At 36.5% G+C, this 23,594-nt stretch overlaps 1 protein-coding gene across 1 annotated transcript; it reads right to left on the bottom strand.

Moving 5' to 3' along the window:
* Positions 1 to 10,534: 10,534 nt before the first annotated feature.
* LOC133882766 (tetraketide alpha-pyrone reductase 1) lies at positions 10,535 to 12,496 on the bottom strand. Its single transcript, XM_062321981.1, has 6 exons — positions 12,254 to 12,496; positions 11,986 to 12,155; positions 11,620 to 11,808; positions 11,238 to 11,400; positions 10,852 to 11,044; positions 10,535 to 10,759 (listed from the first exon to the last, which is right to left on the bottom strand). The coding sequence occupies exons 1-6, from the start codon at positions 12,378 to 12,380 to the stop codon at positions 10,618 to 10,620; spliced, it is 984 nt and encodes a 327-aa protein (XP_062177965.1). The 5' UTR covers positions 12,381 to 12,496; the 3' UTR covers positions 10,535 to 10,617.
* Positions 12,497 to 23,594: the final 11,098 nt, after the last annotated feature.

Here is a 23,594-nt window from a genome sequence, read left to right as displayed (position 1 = left end):
CAGCCCATCTGACGTAATATAAAATCCCAACCCCTTGTTGACCTTCTCTTTCAAGCGAGTAGTCTCGTCATCTTGTTCTTGCGCTGTGCGAATTCTTTCCAGAAGGGTAGGTCGAATCTCTAACTTTGCCAATAATGCTAGCACTTCACCTTGAATAATTTCTAAATTGAATTTTTGAAGATCAGCTTGTAATTCACGCGGTAAGGTGTTTAGACATGCGACTCCTCCTCTGGACTTCCTGCTCAATGCATCTGCAACAACGATGGCTTTCCGAGGGTGATAATTGATTACGCAATCATAATCTTTTATTAATTCTAACCATCGCCTTTGCGTCAAATTTAACTCTTTTTGCGTGAATAAATACTTGAGACTCTTGTGATAGGTGTAAATTTCACATTTTTCTCCATAAAGATAGTGCCTCCAAATCTTCAATGCGAAAACTACAGCGGCAAGTTCCAGGTCATGAGTGGGGTAATTCAACTCGTGGTTTTTGAGTTGCCGAGAAGCGTAAGCTACTACCTTACCGTTTTGCATAAGAACACAGCCAAGTCCCCTTCTAGAAGCGTCACTATAAATAATAAATCCACCCGATCCTAAAGGAAGTGTAAGAATTGGAGCAGTCGCCAATCTTCGCTTTAGCTCTTGAAAACTACGTTCGCAATCTTCAGTCCACTCAAAACGAGCATTCTTCTTTGTTAGAGCAGTTAGCGGGCTTGATAGTTTTGAAAATCCTTCTACAAAACGCCGATAATAACCTGCCAAACCAAGGAAACTTCTGATTTTGTGGACGTTGGTAGGTCTCTCCCAGTTTACCACAGCTTCGACTTTCTTAGGATCTACCGTAATGCCTTCTCTAGAGATTATGTGTCCGAGAAAAGAAATTCTTTCGAGCCAAAATTCGCACTTGGAAAATTTTGCATAGAGTCGCTCCTCTCTAAGCTTTTGTAGAACAATCCTCAAGTGGTCTTCATGTTCTTCTAGGCTCTTGGAATAGATTAAAATATCGTCAATAAATACCACCACAAACTGATCCAAAAATTCTTTGAAGACTCAATTCATCATGTCCATGAAGGCTGCTGGTGCATTTCCTAACCCGAATGGCATTACCAAGAACTCGTAGTGACCGTAGCGTGTGCGGAAAGCTGTCTTTAGTACATCTTCTCCTTTTATCTTCAATTGATGATACCCCGAGCGAAGGTCGATTTTTGAAAATATTACAGCACCTTGTAACTGGTCAAACAAATCGTCAATGCGTGGTAGCGGATATTTGTTCTTGATGGTAATCTTGTTGAGCTCCCGATAATCAATACACATTCGCATCGTCCCGTCCTTCTTCTTCACAAAAAGAACCGGTGCTCCCCACGGTGATACGCTAGGGCGAATAAATCCTTTGTCTAATAATTCTTGTAACTGGGTCTTCAATTCTGCTAATTCTGCTGGTGCCATCCGGTAGGGTACTTTGGATATCGGGGCTGTCCCTGTGGTTAGTTCAATACAGAATTCTTCTATCTGGAGGAAGTCCTGGAAGATCTTCTGGAAAGACGTCAAGGAATTCTTGCACCACTGGTATGTCTTCTATCTTCTTTTCTTCATGTGATGATTCTTTTATGCATGCTAGATAAACTTGACATCCTTCTAATATCAATTGTTTGGCTTGAGTTGCTGAAATCAATTGCGGGGTATGGTTCACTTTAGTTCCTACGAATTTGAATTCGGTGTCGGCTGGTAGTCGAAAAATTATCTCTTTGTTGTGATAATCAATGATTGCATGATTGATTGATAACCAGTCCATCCCGAGAATGATGTCAAACCCCTCCATATCAAATAATATTAAATTAGTAGTGAGATTCCTCCCTTCAATACAAATCGGACAATTCAAAACTATTTTCCTGCATATCACAACTTTTCCTACTGGGGTGGCTACTAACACTTCTACTTCCATTGGTTCTATGCTAACATGAAACCTCCTAGCGTACTTAACTGATATAAATGAATGAGTAGCACCAGAATCAAACAAAACAACAGCCTTGCCAGTAAAAAGGGGTAAAATACCTGTAACTACTTCATTCTTAGTCTCTGCTTCGCCTTGCGTGAGTGCATAAACTTTGGCTTGAGTAGCTGGTTTGCGGTTATCCATTATCTGCAACGGTACAGGACCTTCTTTTGGGCAGTCTCGTGCGAAGTGACCGGGCTGTCCACATCGAAAGCACTTATGAGTCCCTATACGACATGGTCCATAGTGAAGGTGTTGACATTTAGGGCAAGGAAAGCGGTTTGAGGAACTCGATCCGTTCCCTCTCGGTCTGACTTCTTGATTATTACCATTCGGTCTTCGTCTCCATCCGACTTGATTTTGATTCAGTAGGGGTGCAGTCCTTTTTCGAGACTCCGCCATTGCCATAGCATTTCTCTTCACACTTTCCTCGATCAAAGAAGCCTTGTTCACTAATTCCACGAAGTCACGAATCTCTAGACAAACCACACGATCGTGGATTCGAGGGTTGAGACCTTGTTCAAATTTCCTCACTTGAATCTCTTCGTCAGCTACCAAGTAGGGAGCAAAATGCGCCAATTCATTAAAACGAGCCGCATATTGAGTGACAGTCAAATTTCCTTGAGTGAGATCCATGAATTCCCGGGTTTTCGCATCCCTGAGAATCTTGGGAAAATATTGTTGAAGGAATTCTTTCTGGAATCGTTGCCAGGAAATTGCTTATTCGCTGCCCAGCTCTTGGATTAGCAGTACTTTCTTGGCAACCCACCAATTTCTGGCTTCACCCGACAATCGATATGTGGTGTACTGCACCTTTTGTTCTTCTGTGCAGCCAGCAAGTCGTAAAATTTCTTCCACATCGATCAACCAGTTCTCGCATTCCATGGGATCCCGTTTTCCATCGAATGAAGGAATTTGAAGGCGCTCGAAGCGTTTGAACGGACATCCACGTTCTTCTTCACGAGATGCATCTCTCCTAAGATCAGTTATGGCCGTAACGAATTCTCTGGCCATAGCTTGAAACATTTGTGCCATGTTTTGGAAATTCTCATTTCCGGAGCCTTGAGAAGATTCTTTGCCTCCTTCCAACATAATTCTGAAACGGTTCAAAGTTAGAATTCCTATATAATTACTCAATTACGTTAGTAGTAACACATCTTAACCTAAGCCTGGGTCTCCATGTTTCCTAGGTTCTAATAGCAAGTCAACAACAGTTGACCTTGCTCTGATACCATGTTGTCACGCCCCCGTTTTGGGATATAAGGGAAAACGCGAACTAAAAGATAAATAAATAAATAAAGACGGAGAGTTTCAAGACATGAGTAATGTTACTATTTATACTAACTATGATAGCAGTATCAACATTTTTACACTGGGGTTCAAGGTTATATACAACTCAAAAGTAAAGTGGTAATACAAAAACTAGCAATCAACATTGCTAGAAAACCACCTAAGTTAAAGGACTGATATGTGTACAGTTTCCATCACAAAATAAAACTGTACTATTGTGATCAATCATCTCTACAGTCCTTGTCCACGAAGGAGTCCCCAGGTACTAAAACTGCTACTATTTACAGCTATCTACATCATCAGCTAGTCCACAGAACAATAGGTCCAGGTTGCCCACTGATAGGGCCAGATCTGTGGATCACTGACAACCAGGAGTCCCACTGGTACTCCTCCTCTCATGACTATTATATAAACCTTCATCTAAAAAATGTTATAAGAAAAAGGGGTGAGTTCGACAACTCAGTAAGGAAATATCAACACCAGGGAAATAAAAACATGCTATAAAAATCTTTAGTCATGTATAATAATGATTTATACAAAAATAATAAAATGAACAACTAAAACTGACTTTATAAGTATAATTAACAGAACTTAAAATAAATGAACAAGAAACATCAATAATAGCATGAGAAATTTTATAAATAATCAAGTAAATTTGTTTCATCTATTTTTTTGATAAAATTGTAGCTGTGGTTTAACCCTTTTACAGACTCTACACCACTATTTCCCGTGAGTGGAGCACGTTGGCTTTTGTCCTAAGGACCTATGGACTCAGTCTGTCGTCACAGAGGAGAGTCGCCGAGTTGGGGATCTTCCCTAGGTGAAGGCCAACCCCGGCTGGTAGCACACACCGTCTTTCGGTATGCTTGCCTTGCTACCCTATGGGTACCGATTCTAACTGTAATAGTGCCTCAGGGTTAAACAATTATTACTGCACATGAACATTTTCTGTAATTTTGTAGGCTCTGCAATAACTGTAAACTTTACTTTAAAACTGTAAGAGCTGCTTTCATAACTATAGTCATGTGCAGAATTTAAACTTTATAGCCTGTTTTCATTCAAACTGTATTCTTGAATATATCATAAGCTTTAGAATACTCTATAATTAAATCTTTGAAATGCTCTTAATCATATCTTTAATCATGCATAAATCATATCTTTCAAAATGCTCTTAATCATATCTTTAATTATGTATAAATCATAACTTTAGAATGCTCTTAATCATAACTGAAATTTATGCACAAAATTATTGAATAATAACATATGAGTAATAAAAGCTTGGCATTAAAAAATCACATAAGTAAATACTTTGTAAAATTCCCTAACACTTTCTCAAAAGATTTGTAATAAAATCTTGTTGGGGTTTTTCGGTGTTAAATCCCCTTACCTTGATTTGCCCTTAACGTCAGGGTTGCTTTTACCTAAATAAAACACAAGGGTAAATTTTTTAGAGAATATTCTGAGTTTTAGGAAACTGTTTATAACGAAGAGCTAAAAATCCTAAAATTTAATAAATTTTAGACTTGCATAAAATTTCTACCTAATTTAGAGTTTATAATTACACTACCCACGAGTTTATACCATCCTCTTGAAATACCAAGTCTTGAGATTAATAAACTAGTAAAACCCAAAATTAACTCTCAAAATAATACACCCACATGGCCAAAACCACCAAAACAAAACAAAGGATCCTAAACACTCACAATCAGCCCTTCATCCACATAAACTCACACTCCACTCATAGCAAAACATTATCACTCAGTCCTCACCTCTGTGAACACTGCCAAAACATCAACACCACAACTACGGTATACAACCAAGCTCAAACCCATCCAGCAACTACTCTGAACATCATCAAGAAACCAAAATTTCTCTTGAAACTAAAAAAAAAAAAATCCACAACTCAAACTGTTTAGCCCCAAAAATTTACTCCTAAAATCATTCCAAAAATCATCCCAAAAGACAAAAGAGCTAGGAATTCACTTACCCATGGAGAAATTTGGCTTCCTATGGTATGGGTACCATCAAAATCGCCGGAAAAAGCCCACCAGGGACGTCGTCGCCGCGGAGCCGTGGCCTGCCGGTCCGACGGCGTCGTCCGCCCAGTCCGGTGGTCAACCCACCGGCTGGGTCCCCAATTCTTCCTCCCCTCCCTCTCTCGGCCAACACTCAACTCACTCTCATCTCCCTCTCTATTCGTGTAAGGAGGAAATGAAGAAGAAACAAGCAGAGAAGGAAGAAGAAAAGAGGAAGGAAAAGAAGAAGAAGAAAGGAAAGAAAAAAAGAAAAAAAAAACAAAAGTGATGTCTGGGACACGCACGGGTATTGAGAGAAGAGAAAGAAAACAAACAAAAGAAAAAAAAATAATAATATACATATGCCAAAAATGTTAAAGAGCTAGAGAACAAAAATAACGTGCACTAGAAACTCAAGAAAATACCTATTGATTTTTCTCTGATTATGAGCTTCTCAGTTCAGCTAATGGCAGGCGTGAAGAAAAAAAATAAGCATAGCCTTTTAAGTTAGAAGACCGGTTGAAGGTTACTTGAAGAAGAAGAAGTCTATTACGTGCGGGTTAAGCAGATTAAGCACAACCATAAAAAAAAAAAATGAAGTAACCAACCTGCCATGCGTCCCTTAAATCTGCTAGATATATATATATATATATATATATATATATATATATATATATATATATATATATATATAAATTAATAACACCTTCTAAAAAGAAAAAAAAAAAAAATAGTTATAACATTTTAATTATTATCATTATTATTATTTCTGAGGTGTTATAACGCTTCTCCTTGCAGAATCAAAGACGCTGTTATTTGATTAGTTACCTTCGTCTTCCGCTACGACAGCCATCTTTTGGCTTATTGTTATTTAAGGCACATTTCCAATCACTATCGCTAACCGCCTCCAGTCACCGTTGCCGACCACTACCATCTATATCAAAAAGAAGAAAAACCAAACTCAAGCTTCCAAAATCTTTCATTTTGAGTTTGAAGAGATATTAGAATATACTACAAGATTCGATTTTATGGGATTTGATTTCAGCATTGAGTGTGTAATTGATTGTAATCAAATCAAATCATATTTGACACATTTAATTATAATTTGATTTGATCTCTCATACCATTTGGCTATCTTCCTATAAATTAAATATGAACCCCTTGTATTGTAAATTCATCGAGGAATATGAGCAAAAATATAATTATTAGGGCTTTAATTTGTAAACGTTAGGTCATAAATTGAACTACATAAAATCTTCGTGTCTATTTTATTATTATATATGCTATTCTTTAATTTTCATATCTTTATGTTTTTTTTTTTTTTTTTTTGGTGAATAAAAACTTTATAAAGCCCAAACTCAAGTCTACAAACACTCCAGAAACCTGGAAACAAGCTGCTAAAATAATCTAGCAGCAAACAGGATCAGCCTCAGCCAATCAACAACAGCCAGCAAAAGCAACAAAAAAAAACAAGACATCAATGCAACTACAAAAGGCAAAGAACCCCCAGAAAAGTTGAAAAAAAACCACCAACAGCCTTTAAGCAGCAACATCCAAAATCATCAACCCTGTATTATATGCTGCAGACTCCAAATCTCAGCAAGTTGAGGATTCTTGCGAATCAACTCTGGGGAACATCGAGCTAAGAGTCTCGATCTCACATCTCTATTCACTTGAAGCACTAAAGACTCTTCAGTATGCAGTGGATTCCCATGAAGCAGCGCATTATGCTGTTTCCACAAGTGATACACCGAAGCTCCAAGACAGAGCTTACAAACAATGGAAAATAAACTCCTACCCTTCAGATGATTAGTACACCAACGAAGAAGCAGGTCCCAATCAATAGGAGGATCCCAAACCAAGCATCCCCCCATAACCTGGCGCCAAACACGTCTGCTAAAACTACAGTTGAAGAAAATATGTTCACAACTCTCCTGGCAGGCAAAGCAAAACATGTACAAGGTGGAACCCGAATAACCTCAGTAGCACATTCTTTCTTTGGTTACTAGAGCATTTCTGAATACTAACCATAAAAAGAAAGCATGCTTAAGAATCGCCCATGAGAACCAAACAATCTAGTGCCAATTGACTTCAGGATATTTAACCCGAAGCAATTTCCATGTCTGAGCACTAGAGAATTTTCCAGTAGACGACTTCAATACCGGCAAATCCTCACCACCAATGGGAATCTCGGGCAAACGACTTTGGATCTTCACCAAATCTTCAGTAGAATCATTTCTTTATGTTTTCCTTCACTGCTAAGGTCATGTAGACTTCCACGTCTTACAGTAGTATCATTTCTACAATAAAGTAGAAAGCATAAGGTGAACTGGTGAAGCCTCCATTTACATGCTTTGAATCGTGCGCATATATATATATATATACCAACTAGTTTCAGGGACGAACTTTCCTCCCAAAAAAAAAAATCAAATTTGTAACAGCACAAAATTTTCACGCATGTATAAAAACATGAGGCGCAACTGCTATGCCTGGGCATTAGAGTTGCAGTAGCGAAAAATGCCATAAAATTTTACATTAACTGTTTAACTTAAAAATTTAATTAAACATTATAATCTTTTAAATAAAACATCATACTGTATAGCATAAACATCTTATTACTTATCATTTATGTCATCTTACTTTCTTTTATATATATATATATATATCAGTCCTTAAGAACTAGTTCAATCAGCTAAAGATCACGCCTCATCATTTGTACCAAAACTTTTTGAAACCATAATCTCGTGCTAATATCCTGCTAGGAAAATTATAAATGATTGCATACTAATATTCTTAACCTTTTTACATATTGAAATCCAATAAAGACAAGAGGTGACTGGCCATCCTCCAATTGAGAGAGGGTGGTATGCGGCCATCATGGCTTTTTAGTACAATTGAAATGATGGAACGGATCAATTCAATTGAATTGAAGGGACTTAATAAACAATTCAAATACAAAATACTTTTAAAAACACAAAAATAATTTTTACATTTACGTCATTTTAGAACATTTTTTTTAAAAAACAAAAATTAAAAACACAGCCAAAACACACTACCAAACAAACAGAGCAAAAAAGAGTGAATGAAGTGCTGCTCCTCGCCCATCGGTCAAATCTGTTTCTAACGGTGAGAAGTACAACGGTAAAAATTTGCTGATAGGGTCATGTTTCCATCGAAGCATCCATCAAAGGCAGGAAAGGTCCATGTCGCAAACCAACGCGTTAAAGTAATGGCAACCACATGAACACTCAACCATTACGATTTACGAGGACGCGTGTTCATCTGTTGGGTTTCGGTTTGCCAAGATACGTGTACCCCGCATAATGTATTACTGGTGGTGGGGGGGCCCGTGACGCATACCCACATGACATTCAGGGAAGAATTCGAGAAAGGAGGGGACGGTCTCCCTTATACTTAAGGTTGTGATATCATTATCCGGGCAAATAATTCAAGCAAGCAAAACCAAAACAGAAGAAATAACAAAGACAACAGGACACAACAAGGAACAAAACAGTCGAGGGGATTCAAATCACTAATGGGGACAACTGCGGGGGTAAAAGACAGAATGGATTTTTACACGACCTTCGTTCGACGTTGGCTCGAGTTGACTGATCATGGGACAGAATTTTCCCCCAAATATTTGTGTGACGTTCAGTTAAAGCCGCTGAATATCTAGGCAAATTAGGCAATTCTTAAAGGTCTCTAATTAAATAAGGCTCCAAATAATGATAGTATAATTTTTTTTAAAAGAAAAAAAATTAAAGCCTCAATTATGACAAAAAAGTTAGTCGATGTTCTTTAATTAAGACATCAATTATGATAAAAAATAATATTATGACAAAAAAATTTAGCCAATACTATTTAATTAAGGCATCAATTACGATAAAAATATAAATAATTACTAAACTAATACTAAAAATATATACAAAGAATTGAATTCCAAAATATTAAAGGAAGAAAAGAAAGAAAAATGGAATGTTACATTAATTGTACCCATAAAATAATTACTAAACTCATAATTTTACAGGAACTTAAAATTAAGACTAAGTTGTCCATTAAAATAATTTTTAGAATGAAGGAAATTAAATTTTATATAAAAAAAATCATATGTAGCTAAACACAAAATACGTCATCTATTGAAATTAAATGTCTCCTAGCTAACAAAAATGAATTTTGCAAGTTGTTCAAAAAAAATTAAATATTTAAATATAAAAAAGGCCCCACCTAAATTTGTTGCCTTAGGCCTCAAAGTCTATTGAGTCTGCCTGTGTTCACTCGAACGAGATTGTGATTTTTCTTTCAAGATTAGTGTTTTAACTTTTATTTAAGCAAAATAAGGACAGTTTGGTCACCTAATTGTGTTATTCTTCAGTTTTATTAATAAAAAACGGAAAAATTATATTTAACCCAGTTTTTATCTTATTTAAATTTAGTCATTGAATTTTAATTTTAAGAATAAGATCCTTAAGTTTTACTCAAGTTTTAAATTGATCTATTTATCACTTTACTGTCAAAATTAACAATTCTCAATTTGTCATGTGTGTCTCATTTGACATCCCAGCTAAGGTCTATTTCAGTATTAAAATTAATGGTTTTTTCTCTAATGCTACAAATCTAGGAGATTAAGCTTACAAAGAAGTTTTTTTTTTTTTTAATGGATGATTTGGCGCTTAACGATAGACATTAATATTAAGTGTTGACATGAATGCTAGCGTGTCAATTGAGACATAGGTGACGTACGACAAACCATTCATTTTGATGGGAAAGTAATAGAATGACATATTTAAAATCTTGGCAAAACCTAAAGACTATATTCTTGAAATTAGAAATTCAATGACTAAATTCAAATTAGATAAAAACTTAAGGGCTAAATATGATTTTTCCAAAAAAAAAAAAAAAAAAAATCACTCTTGAGAGAGTTTCTCCCATTTTCTGTAATTCTTATAATTTTTTAGAATTTGTAGAAAAAATCATAAAGTTAGTGTATCAATTGGTATCACGGCCTAAGTGGGTTATAACTTATACGAATTGGCATCTCCCATAAAAATTAAGTTAGGGCAAGACAAATTAAGGCCTTGTGACTGATCTCAAAATATACTATACGATCGAGGCTGTACTCTTTTTTCGGATAAGGAAGTTCATTCACTCTTACATATGCTTTTCATTTCGTTCAAAAAACAATATATATATATATATATATATATATATATATATATATATATATATATATATATGCTTTTCATTTCAGGTAAAATCCACACTACATTATAGTTGACGGACATCAAGTAGCCGTTGGAAGTCACCGCAGAGCATCGCTAGCTAGACAGACGGAAGATGACCTTGCATCACCAGGGATGCAATGCAATCATCAAACATCTCTTGGATAGACTTGAACTTGAATCCTAAACTCTTCAACTTCGAGGTGTTGAACTCATAATATGGTCTGTTTAGTTGCTCAAACCTGAAAAACCTATCAAAATTAATAACCACAACCCACCAGATGCATGTATCCGTGTCCGTGTGTATATATATATGGTGAAAATATCAGCCTACCTTTTTGGGATAGGTAGGGAAGGATATCGTGCTTGTAACAACGATGCTAACTCATCATTATCCACCACAGTTGAGCTACAGAGGTATCGCCCGTTAGCAGTTTCATGCTCGTAAACAAGGATGTGGGAAAGTGCAACATCATCTATGTGGATATACCCCATCCTTCCATGCCACTGGAATTTCTCTGTTTCCCCTGTTTAGTCATTAAAAAAAAAAAAAAAAGATCTAATGATAATGAAGTACATTAACCAAAGCACCGTACCAATTGATCAAAGTAATAAGTAATTACTTTGCATCGATCGATACTTCAATTTGATTTCAGGGACTAGTACGAACGTACTACGTACAGCCACGTATGAATTCGATCAAAGGAGAATAGAAAACACCTTTAAGCAAGCCAAGAACATCAGATGCGGTAGAACACAATTCTGGTGGCAAACTAGGTCCAACGAGGAATGAGGGTAGAATGGTCACTAGATCAATCCCATTTTTGTTGCAGAATTCCCATGCTGCCCTCTCAGCGAGCGTTTTTGATAAAGCATACCATATCTTTGACAATGCACCAATGGCCATATATGCCAGTCGCCAGAAGATGATCATGAGATACAGGTTAAGAGGTTGAGTTGACGGGTGATGAGACACAAATTTGCATTGCATTACGCTACTTTATAACATTATATAATTAAGCAGGCCAAGAAGGCATGCGAATCTGCAGGTGCATATGAAAATTCAACCAAATTAAAGAATTCTAGTAATTAATAATGTTACCTGGAGTCTCTCACAGAGTTCGACAGAGCTCCAAGATGTTTCGTCCAAAGGTACATTAGGGTCAAAATCATCTCTTGCCCTCACAGTTGAAGAAGATGAGGTGAGAACTACTCGCCTTAAGGATGGATTCTTCTTGCATGAACGTAGCACGTTCAATGTACCCTCAATAGCCGGTTCCAAGATCTCTGCCTGTTGCAGCCGCAGAGAACGAGTGCGAAAAACAGAAAAAGGTTATGAATATTTCCAGCTTCATTAGCTATTCGATCAGTGACAAATTAAGGCGAACTGGTCCGGGAGACAATATATTAACATAATTAATTAAGGCCATAAAAAAACGTGCGTTTAGAATGTCAGAGAAGAACATGCCTTTGGATCAGATGAAGGTTTCTGCACAGGAGAAGCAGTGTGGAAGACACCATGGCATCCCATGATTGCCTCGTCAAAGCTGCCCTCTTCCATTAGATCGGCTTTCACCAATCGAAGTCTCTCTCTTGCTCCTTCCAGCCTCCACAGATGTGCCAACTTCTTCCCATTTCCTGCCATGAATTAATAAACCAAGAATGATAGCTAGTTCCATTACTATATATATATATATATTTGGACTGAGGGGATCGAGAGAGAGAGGCAGAAAAACCTGGATCTCTAACGGTTCCAATGACAAAATATCCAGACAAGAGAAGCCGCTTAACTAGCCAAGACGCCAGGAAACCAGAAGCTCCTGTGACGCAAACTTTGCCTTTAAATTCTACCTGTTCATCCATTTTCTAGCCTAATTAACAAAATTGACGCTGCTTTTGAGTTTAAATCCTTCCTTGAAGGCTTGGTGCTTGTGTTTTCGTAGGGCTAAAACCAAAGGGGTAGAGATACATATATATATATATATATATATATTGCAGGATGAACGCACCCGGCGCATCCTATACTTGTGACCTATTGCGCTATAGGATATGCATATATGAGCACAGAATAGGATATTAACACACAGATAAAGAGTAGGAACCAACATGCATGGGTTAATTAGGTTGAAAGTAGGATAACCAACATGCATGGGTTCTGCATGTCCAAAAAAAAAAAATACATGCATGGGTTCATATGGCTCATTAAAGAAAAGGGGAATGTAAATCATCTGCACCTAACAACTAGTGCATAGGTAGACGCACACCCACTAGCTTTTCTTTGACTTCTTTTGTAATTGGGGCCACCCCATGTGAGGAATGTTTTACCCCTATTGTCCACCTGAAGTGAAGTGCAAATAACATTTTTCAATTACTAAACTCCACTATTTCATTATTTATTGGTGTAAGTAAAATTTGACGGCCAGGATGGCTCCTGTCACCATCTTTGGGATAAGATAAGAAAAAGCCCGCCAAATGGGGAGCAGTGCTACGGAGAAGGTTTCATCCGGAATTTTTCCTTCTCCTCAGTATTACCCCCAAATGGGACCCATGCGTCATCAATCATGTCCATCTAGCGTACACGACATCATCCATGGAAGCTTCACTTGTCCACAGGTGGAACCCATCCCCTCATTTATTTATTTATTTGTCGTGAGAAACGTTTTACTGTTTGGGTACAGAAATGAATAATTATTCAATTCGAGTTTTTTTTAAAACCCACCCACCCGCCCGTCCAAAATATAATATTTTTCAATCTCAAAATTCAACACTCAAACACAATTTGTTACCTCGATATTTGTAAATAGAATTAGAATTCAATTCTAATTCTCAAAATTCAATATCCAAACGCACACTTTCCATGTGAACTGTTGCAACGTACAAGGAATTTGAAAGGTCTATTTGCTCTTTCTCTTTCTCTTTTTCTTTTTTATCAAACAAAATGCTAAAGCTTAAATTTCGATTCTTTTAATGGAAAAGAAAATATTTAGGCATCATTTCACACTATTCCTTTTTTAGTAATGTAATATGAGAAATTTTTTGAATGATATTCTCCTAAAAATATGACGGAGCGCAAGCGGATAAGAGTGAAGAGAATCTGTGTTCTCAAGCACAAACATTCAACTCACAAGTTGAAGGGAAAAAAAAACTTCAATTCAATGATCATCAATAATGATCCTTCTTATATTGCCTCCATATTTGTAGTGAAGCCCTAGTGGCTTGTAAAGGAATAAAATAATAGTAAAGATACCATCAAATCCTCATTAATTAGAGGAGATTGGATGGACATGATAATCCTATGATTTAAGGAAAAAGTACGATAAGATGATTATTAAAATATGGAAGTCAACAACTCTTCCATGATTTCCACACAAAATCTCTAGGAAATCCGCTCGGCTGCTTTTCCAAGAAATCCGCTCGGCTGATCCTCCGCAAGAGTCTTTTGCTTCGATTTACCGAACTGGGTCTCGGTTATTTGTCGAGATTGGATCGCGGCTTTTTACCAAGACAACTCCCAACATATCTCGGCTATGTGCCGATCCAGAAACCCCGTCTTAGATATTGTCCGAGATGATATTGTCATCCTTCCGAGACGCCTCCTCGGATTGTTCCTACATTAGTCTCCCCTTCTTCAAGAAAACTCGTCCTCGAGTTGGAATCATCGTAAATTGGCTCGTCAGGATGGTAGGCAAAGAGGTCAGCCACATTGAAAGTGTTGGAAATGGCCATGTCCTCGGGAAGTTCCACCACATAAGCATTATCGTTTATCTTCCTCTTAATCCGAAACGGCCCATACTTTCGACTCTTCATTTTGCCATAGGTTTCGGCCGAAAAGCGGTTCTTGCGCAAATGCGCCATCACCAAGTCACCTTCATGGAAAATCTTGGCTCTCCACTTTGAATCAGCAGCATCTTTGTACTTGTCATTTGCCTGCTATAGATTCAGACGTACCTCTTCATGGATCTGCTGCACTCGATCAGCCATATGCTCGGCTGCAACATTCAACCTCGGAAGCCTCGAAAGTGGCACCAAGTCAAGAGCATGCTTCGGAGGTTTGGTGTAGACAATCTCAAAGGGTGACTTGCCGATGGACCGATTACTCATGCTGTTGAAAGCGAACTCTACTTGAGGAAGGTTGATGTCCCACTAATTTGGCTTGTCTCGGGAAACACTCCTAAGCATATTGCCAAGAGTTCGGTTGGTCACCTCGGTCTGTCCATCCGTTTGTGGGTGGCAAATGCTACTATAGTTAAGGGAGGTATCGAACCGCCGCCACAAAGTCCTCCAGAAGTGGCTAAGGAATTTGACATCTCGATCCGACGTGATGGATTTTGGCACCTCATGCAACCGAACCACTTATCGGAAGAAGAGATGGGCTACGTGGCTAGCGTCTAATGTTTTCCTGTAGGGGATGAAGTGTGCCATTTTGGAGAACCAATCAACGACTACAAAAATAGAATCCATACCTCGTTGGGTCCTCGGAAGTCTGAGCACAAAATCCATGCTTAGATCTTCCAAAATGGTCTCGGGCACTGGCAAAGGAGTGTATAGCCCGGTATTTTGCGTACTTCCTTTTTTAGTCTATAGGATATGCATATATGAGCACAAAATAGGATATTAACACGAAGATAAAGAGTAGGGACCAACATGCATGGGTTTAGTTGAAAGTAGGATAACCAACAATAAGTGCTGAATTTATCACACCTTCAACACCACCTTACCTCACGGAATATGATCCTCTCTATTTCATTTGATGAAATGGATACTATCTATTTTAAATGAAATGTCAGGATTTGAAGTTGGTGTATCTAACGGTATATATGAAATCAATATTGGCACGTCTTTTAAAATTTAAAATAATGTGAAATCATGTACATCATTAGATATATTAACTTTAAATCCTGACCATAAATCTATTCCCTCAACCTAAACAGTATTTCAACTTGACAAAAAATTTAGGGTTTGTATATATAGGTTAATGTTTGGAAAAAAAGAAAAAAAAAATCTCTCTTTTTAAACACAATTAGTTTCCAAATATTTCATAGGGGAAATTACACTTTATCCCCCTGATGTATCCACCCATTGGCAATTTGACGCTTAATGTTTAATTTTTTGTAGATAACCCCCTTAATGTTGTGCACGTGTGCCATTGTAGACATTCTGTCCACTTTGTCCGTCTAAAGTGACAGAAATGAGGTCACTGCAAAGCATGTGACATTTTAAATCTCAGCTTTCCAAAACCACCCCTTCTATTCAAAACACACCGTTTCAAAACACATCTATGGCCTCTCCCTCATCGACCTGAGCTGCCGTTTGGATTTCTTCTCCTTGCCAGAAACGACTTTAGTTTGGGAAACTGTGTAGTTTTGAAGACCAGTAGAGGTGGAGGAAGGTCTGGGAGGTGGAGGATGAAGGAACTCTTTCTTCACGGGAGCGATTGCCTTGGCTGCCAACTCTTCCGGTGTTGGCTGAGAATTGTTCGATGGCGGTGACTCCATCGAGAGCTTCTCCGTGTCCACAACGAGCTCCGTTGGAGACTCGTCCATGGCAGGTACGACTCAACTTGGAACTCAGTTGCTATGTGTGAAAGTTTGAGCGGAACTCGTAGCTCTCCTTTCTCTGTTTTTTGAACGTCAAACTGAACATGTACTAGTCTCGGTTTGGACAAGGCATCTGGAACGGAAGACAGGTGATCTGCCCTATGTATTGCCCGATCCCACAACACCCTCAATTCACAACAGTAAATCCTACGACAAAAAAAAAAAAAAAAATCATAAAATAAGTTTCATATATTTATATAGATATATGATCGTGGCTGGGTTAGAACAAATTAAAAGAGTGTACTGTAAGATCTAGCGTTGGTTGCGATGTCTGAAAACATATGGGCAATGTCAACATAAGTGAATCTGGAAGCTGGTAGTTTGGCACAAAGGTTGTTGATCATTGTTTTCACATTTGCATTAACAATTTGAATAAAAAGGTTGACCGTTTCCGAGCAAATTCCAGTTGGGTTTTGAACTCTGCTTCGGGAATCATCATGCTCTGTTTTTTGAATGTCAAACAGAGGACGTGGATTAGATGTTGATCCAGTAGTTTCATTTTTGGGCATTGCAAAGCAACCAGACTCTAGAATTGTTGGCACTGGGTATTTAGCAGGTTTTAGTTCTTTGCATGGCTTTACCCATGGTCATCCCAAATCCCTTCAGGTAGTTACATCCAACGTGCTTCCCTCAAATGAACAAATGCATATGGTACATCCACTGCATCACAAGTTGACTTATACAACACCACCCCAAGCACCACCTCATGCTTTCCTTTATAACAATGGATTCTGCATTGACCCCAACAGCCTGTCATCAACTGTATACCCTCCTAGTTTCCTCCCCTACATAACGGATTCACATGGAACCACTGTCATCCCTCAAGTTTTAGGATTAGGTGCTCCGCATATCATGAGCGTTACGGGTGGAATGGGTGCTCTTTCTACCTTCTCGGGTGCTCGACATATGATGAGTTTTCTTGGTGGATCAAGCCCTTCAAGGCTTCTAGCGTACTCACTACTCGTACGCAAGATGCTTCAAAACCACAGTATATATACAAGCACGTGAACAGGAAAACAAGAGAAGCATGCAAAACCACTGACGCCCGCCTGGTTCACGTCTAGACGGAGCCACCTGCAGACCCAGTTGCACCTTTTGCAGAACAGTTATGGGTGGATCCCTTTTCGACCAACCACTACGTGGCAAAGCCATAACTTCAAGTTTTTTTTAAGAGTCTTTCAAAACTGTAAGTTAAAACGGTGCGTTTCTTTCATTCTTTTGAACAACAAAAGACATTAATTAAATGGTGCGTTTTTTCATTATCTTCTACCTTTCTTCTTCAACGTTGTTTGACCTAATTTTTACTAAATGCCTGAAACCCAAACAGTGATTTCCGGTTGTTAGAAGAAGCGACAGACTGGTTCTGGAAAGAAAACAGCTTGAATTAAACCATTGGTGGACGGCTTTCCTTTCCGGAAGGAACGACTCTTATCGGCAACAGCCCATCTACTAGCTCGCGAACATTGTGGTGGTCACAGGTCACCACGTGCAAAAATGGAAAAGAGAAAATGGATTGGAGTTGAGTGTAAAACTCACCGTTTTGATCTAGGGCAATTTTGGAAAGTTGGGCTTTAAAAGGTCATGTGCTTTGCACGTGACCTCATTTCCGTCACTTTAGACAGACGAAGTGAACGGAAGGTCCACAGTGGCACACGTGTACAACATCAGAGAGGCCATCTACCAAAAATTGAACATTGAGTGTCAAATTGCCAATGGGTGGATACATTAGGGGGGTAAAGTGTAATTTCTCCTATTTCATATTAAGTCAATATCGAAATATTCTTTATTTAAAGGTTGATTGTAATCAAATACTTATGGAGATTGTAATAAAATCCTATTACCATACTTGCATTTACTCACTACCTTATAAATAAAGATCTTTGTATTGTAAACAATCAAGTTAATGAGAGAGGAGAGCACAATATAGCCCTAATTAAGTGCTATACAGAATGATGAACGTAAGTGACTAACACGAACCACCCATAATATTTTTTCTCTCTTTTTATCTCTTTTGCTTCCGCTATAATTTCCATATTTCATATTTCATCACCAACTTCAACAATGGCAATGCTACATACGTAGAAAGTGACATTTTTCCCATCATTGCCATAAGAAGATGGTAAAAAGTAAAAATCTCCTAAAAATGTTGCAGAACGAGGAAGCACATTTGCACAATTTACAAACTCGAAATTGCACTTTTGTTAGAGCCAAAGAGGGAGGGTGTAGAACGACTTGAAAAAAAAAAATTATGAAAGACCTGATTAACCCAGGCAGAATTAAGATTGTTCTGACTATGTATGGTAATAACAAAAATTAATAATTGAAGACTATAGTCGCCCCAAAGAAAGACTATAATTAAAGGAGAGAAAGACTATTGTCGCCCCAAAGAAACAAACTCCGAATAACTCTAAAGATTGAAATATTAATTATTAATACATACTAAAAAACTGCATTGTTTCATATATTGAGTGTGTATCCCTTATATAGACTAAGATACACTCCTAATTTAACAACTAAAACATGCATGCATAATTGGAAAATGGAAACATAATACTGATGGAAAAGGAAAACTTAATTCTAATGGAAAAGGAAAAACCAAATCCTTATTAAAAAATGAAAACTAAAATATATATGCATAAATAAAATAAACCGACACTAATGTCGGTCTTCTCTTGCATTAGTTTCTAGGGTGGGAAAGAACTCGCCATTGAGTTCAAGTCCTTTACCTCGATCTTTCGGATGTGCAATCAATTTATTCCATCTCGTACTGCTCAACACTAAAATAACTTGATGCCAGAAGACAAACAACGTACTTGCAACCCATCACAACTTAATTTTGAATAGTAGATCTAAATTTTCTCCCACAAACTTGAGACAAATAATTTCACAAGCTCTTGATTGATTGTTATAAATTAACTCTTCGTAAAAATTTCCAAAAATGATCAATTATTTCTTGACCACGAAAAATCAAAATTTTCTCTAACATGCCAAAACCAACGACGTGATTTTGTTTAGGAAAAATTGACATAAAACTTTTAATCCCAAAAAAATCAACAAAATTAATTTTTTTCAAGACCACACTGAGATATTTCACTTTTTAATCTTTCATTAAACAAACAATGAACATTATTATCTTCAACAATTTTTATGATATCAAGAAATAATTTTCTCTTCTCTAATAGAACATCATGTATCATTAGTCTACCATGTCTTGCCATGGTAATTGGTTCTAAGTTCTAACAATCGGAGCTTTCTATAACTCAGGTTTGCAGGAAGCGAGGAAAGTCACGTTGGGAAACGATGAGAGGATAAAATAAATAAATAAAACATGGTCACTGCTAATTAAGGACCTTATTTAATTGAGAGGTGATTCTTGCACAATAACCATACACAACTCTACTCACATGGGGTGGTGGGTAGAGTTGTGTAATTGTTGTGTATGGTTGTTGTGCAATAAGTATTTTCCTATTTAATTATCAGCTAAAAAGTACAAAGATACCTAGCTACCCTGACTTTCGTACTAGAATTGATTCACTACATTTATTATGTACCCACATGTGTTATATTGGATTTGAATACGTAAATGTTAACGTATTACTTAAATGTTAATTCATTATTTTTCATTACCTTAATCTTTTGAGATTATTAGTGATTTAACAAAATATTTGAGCAGGGTATTGAGTTTGAACCTTAAATCCACATTATATATATATATTCTAAGTAATATGGGAATTACATGTTACAAGGAAACCAAAATTAAGAGGAGGTAAATTCTCCAACAACATGCCCAAACAAAAATACAAAAATACAGTACTTCAAATAAAAACAAATTAAAACAAGAAATTAAAATGGGCTAAAAAATGGCCGGTCATTTGTATCTCGATCGGGCTAATTAAAAGCCAAAAAATAGGCTACATGATGCGATTTTTGAAACAGGCAAAGAAGTTAGCATACTTGATATCTTATGCATCAACAACCTAAAAGTAACTGTTGAAGGAGGAGGAGCACTACAAAGGACGTCGGTCTGAAGCCGTCGAAGAGAAGAAACAAACTATGATAGAAAAACTCTCCAAATCAAGAAATAGCCATGCATTGAGATGCAGGGAGACAATAAATACCTACATTGTAAAATATTTAACAATTTACTCGATCTTTTTGTTTTTCATTTTTCTTTTATGAAATGACATGTTAATGGCATTATATACTTCAAAATGAATATTACACATGTACTAAAAAATAAATGCAAATTGTTTCATAATGGAAGTACTGTAGTTTGTCCAATGCGTTGCACGGGTTCATCATCTAGACCTAGTGATGCAAGTCAATTTAATTACGAGCAGCTAAGTTATAATAAAATGGTAAATTTTGTAATTCTAACATCATATGAAGACAAAATTGGTGACGTTGAAAGGACTATTAATTTATATTTCATGAAAATATACAATCTTAATTGATGTGGTCGTTTTGTGTACAAAAATATATCAATAATAAATAACCACTCGCAATAGAACGAATCCTTGTAGGATAGGGTTATATTGAGGGTGTCGAACCTTAAGGACTGCATATGAATTACTATCAAGTTTTTCAAAATTAAATATAACTTAATTTAAAATATGTTTGATTTTTGTTTTCTAAAAATAAATGCATAAAAGTAAAAGACATAAATTTAAAGAGAGTACGAATGAGATAAAGAATAGGTGATTGATTTCACCACTCACCGCATAACAATGATCAATCATAAATTAATAAGGAAAATTCATACTATGCATGATATAGGGCTCGTCTCACTCGAGTAGTCAATAAATTACTTCTACAGAATAAGTATAATCCATCTTTGGTTGGCACGGACCGTCCACCTGGCCTAACCACTAAGATGCGGTACGACCCGTCTTCCCTAGGTATGGATTAGCTACGTCTTTAATAGGATACACACAATCAATGGAATAGTATAACCCGTCTTTGGTTGGTACGAACTGTCTACCTAAATTACACTAAACTAGGGTGTAGTACAATCCGTCTTTCCTAGGCATGGTCTATCTAACCCTCTTGATCATATGTCAATTAAAATCGTTGTATAATAATCATTCACATAATCACAGAAAATATGAAGTATTGAGTTCAATCAATATAAAAGATTTTCAAAGACAAGATAAGAAATTCATAATGATTGAATATAAACATTAAGATCAATTCTCACAGTTATATAAACATCATGCATATAAAAAATTTCAAATTAAAATACAATTAAACCATTGTTACTTAGAAATGGCTACATCAACACCCTATTAGGAATTTAGCCACTCATCATGGTGCTGGGATGACTTCCTGCCATGTTCTTTTCCTCTTCAACTTGTCAAGCATCCAAGTTGATGTGGTCTTTTTGTGTACAAAAAATATCAATAATAAAATTACCACTCGCAATAGTACGAATCCTTGTAGAATAGGGTTATAGAGAGGGTGTCGAACCTCAAGGACTGCGTAGGTGTTGTTATCAAGTTTGTGAAGATTAAAAATAACGAAAGAAAAGATTTTTGAATTTGTAATCAACTAAAGTGCATAAAATAAACGTAAAAGAGAATTGAAATATAAGAGAGAGAGAAAGAGTAGAGTATTGACTTTACCGCTATCTGCACATCAATGGTTAATCATATTTAATTAGCGAAATTCATTCTATGCATGCTATAAATAAACAAGAAGTTACCATATTAAAGAATAAGTACGATCCATCTTCGGTTGGCACGGACCGTCCACCTAACCACTAAGATGCGGTACGACTTGTCTTCCCTAGGCATGGATTAGCTACGTCTTTAATAGGATACACACAATCAATGGAAAAGTATAACCCATCTTTGGTTGGTACGAATCGTTTACCTAAATTACACTAAACTAGGGTGTAGTACGATTCGTCTTCCCTAGGCATGGCCTATCTAATCCTCTTGATCATATGTCAATTAAACCCTGTATAATCATCATTCTCATAATCATAGAAAATAAGAATGATTTGAGTTCAATAAAGGTAAAAAGTTTTTTAAGACAAGAGAAGAATTCTACCAATATTGATTATGAATTGAAGAACAATATCAAATTGTAGTAATTCTCATAATTATACAACCAACATGCATAAACTAAAATTCTCTAAATTAAAATACAATCAAACCATTGTGCTTGGATAGGGCTACATCAATACCCTACAAAGGTTTTTAGCTGCTCATCGCGGTGCTGGGATGGCCTCCTGCCATATTCTTCTCCTCTTCAACTTGTCAGGCCTCTAAGAAGAATTTTCTGTCTAAATCTAATTAAGCATAAGCCCAAGCCCAAGCCCAAGCCCAAGCCCAAGCACCATTCTCTTGAAGCCTAGGGGTCTATTTATAGGGACTATGAGAGGCCTAGAAGCTCTGAAAATTCCAGACAAATCGTCTCTTAAGTCTTCTTGTTCAAGTAGGATATTGAAACTTCAATCCAAGTAGGAAAATGATTCAAAATTCGTCCAGAATTGCGGTCTTTTATTGTGGGGCGATTTTGACATAGTAAACGTCCGAATTAGGGAAAAGATATTTCTAACATATTTGTTGAATTTTTTTATTAGCTTTCCAACGCCACCAATTTTATTGTAATCCGATATCTGACGCAAAAGTTATGATCCAAACGCTGAGACATATGCAGAATCCAAATTTGAATCCAATCCGATTTTGACTCTTAATAGAGAAATTTCGATTTAATCATTCACTTGATTTGATTAAACTTAACTACATCATATAGGTCTTCTATTATGATTGGTTAAGCTTAAATATATCTTTTAGGTATTTTCAAAGTGTGTTTTAAGCCCAAAATTAATTGAATTAATTGTATTTTTATTTAAAACCTGAAAACAATAAAACAACACAAAATCAAACAAATAACAATGCTAAAGAATTAACATATATAAGTTAAGGGTTTTGAATGTGCAACATTCGATGCTTATCACTAATGTTTGTTAAGTCAAAACAAGCCCCCAATAGGAATTCAAAATTATGTTTTAGCAATATGGATTGATATTTGTTTTGATGTTCGATCAATTTAAAATGTGATCTTTTGTTCGATCGATCCAACTTAATGTTCAATTTATTGAACTTGCGATAAGAGTAGTTTTGTACTTTTTTTTTTCAAGGCTAAGACTTTATTTCTAATTGAATTCAATAAGGATATTCTCACTGCCCAATTTATGTATTTTCTCAATTTTACCAATAAAGAACACTCCATGGAGAGTTTTCTTCAGTTTTTTACTATGATTCTTAGAGTTTTTTTTTTTAAATTTATTGAAGGGCTGTGAGTTATTGTACTTGTAGATTCAACTTCTCACTATATTAGGCCACATCACCTAAAGTAGATGCAGTCAGCCTCTAATCCAAGATTGCTTGTGAAAAAAGAAGAAGATTATAATCTTAGAGTACATATATATATATACTCAGAAGTTGGCTTAGGTTCTAAAAAAAAAAAACTA

The sequence above is a fragment of the Alnus glutinosa genome, chromosome 11 (genome assembly GCF_958979055.1).
Source record: "Alnus glutinosa chromosome 11, dhAlnGlut1.1, whole genome shotgun sequence".
NCBI classification, from domain to species: domain Eukaryota; kingdom Viridiplantae; phylum Streptophyta; class Magnoliopsida; order Fagales; family Betulaceae; genus Alnus; species Alnus glutinosa.
Note: the sequence above shows the minus strand (reverse complement) of the source record. Positions and strands in the feature narration are given on the sequence as shown.

Bases quoted from the DNA above. Each gene is read 5' to 3' on its own strand.
- LOC133882766 (XM_062321981.1), bottom strand. From the start codon at position 12,380: ATGGATGAACAGGTAGAATTTAAAGGCAAAGTTTGCGTCACAGGAGCT. The intron at 12,156-12,253 runs GTTTTTCTGCCT...AATTCATGGCAG, and splicing joins TGGAACCGTTAGAGATCCAG to GAAATGGGAAGAAGTTGGCA. The intron at 11,045-11,237 runs GTGTTTTCTATT...ATGACTAAACAG, and splicing joins TGTTCTTGGCTTGCTTAAAG to GGGAAACAGAGAAATTCCAG.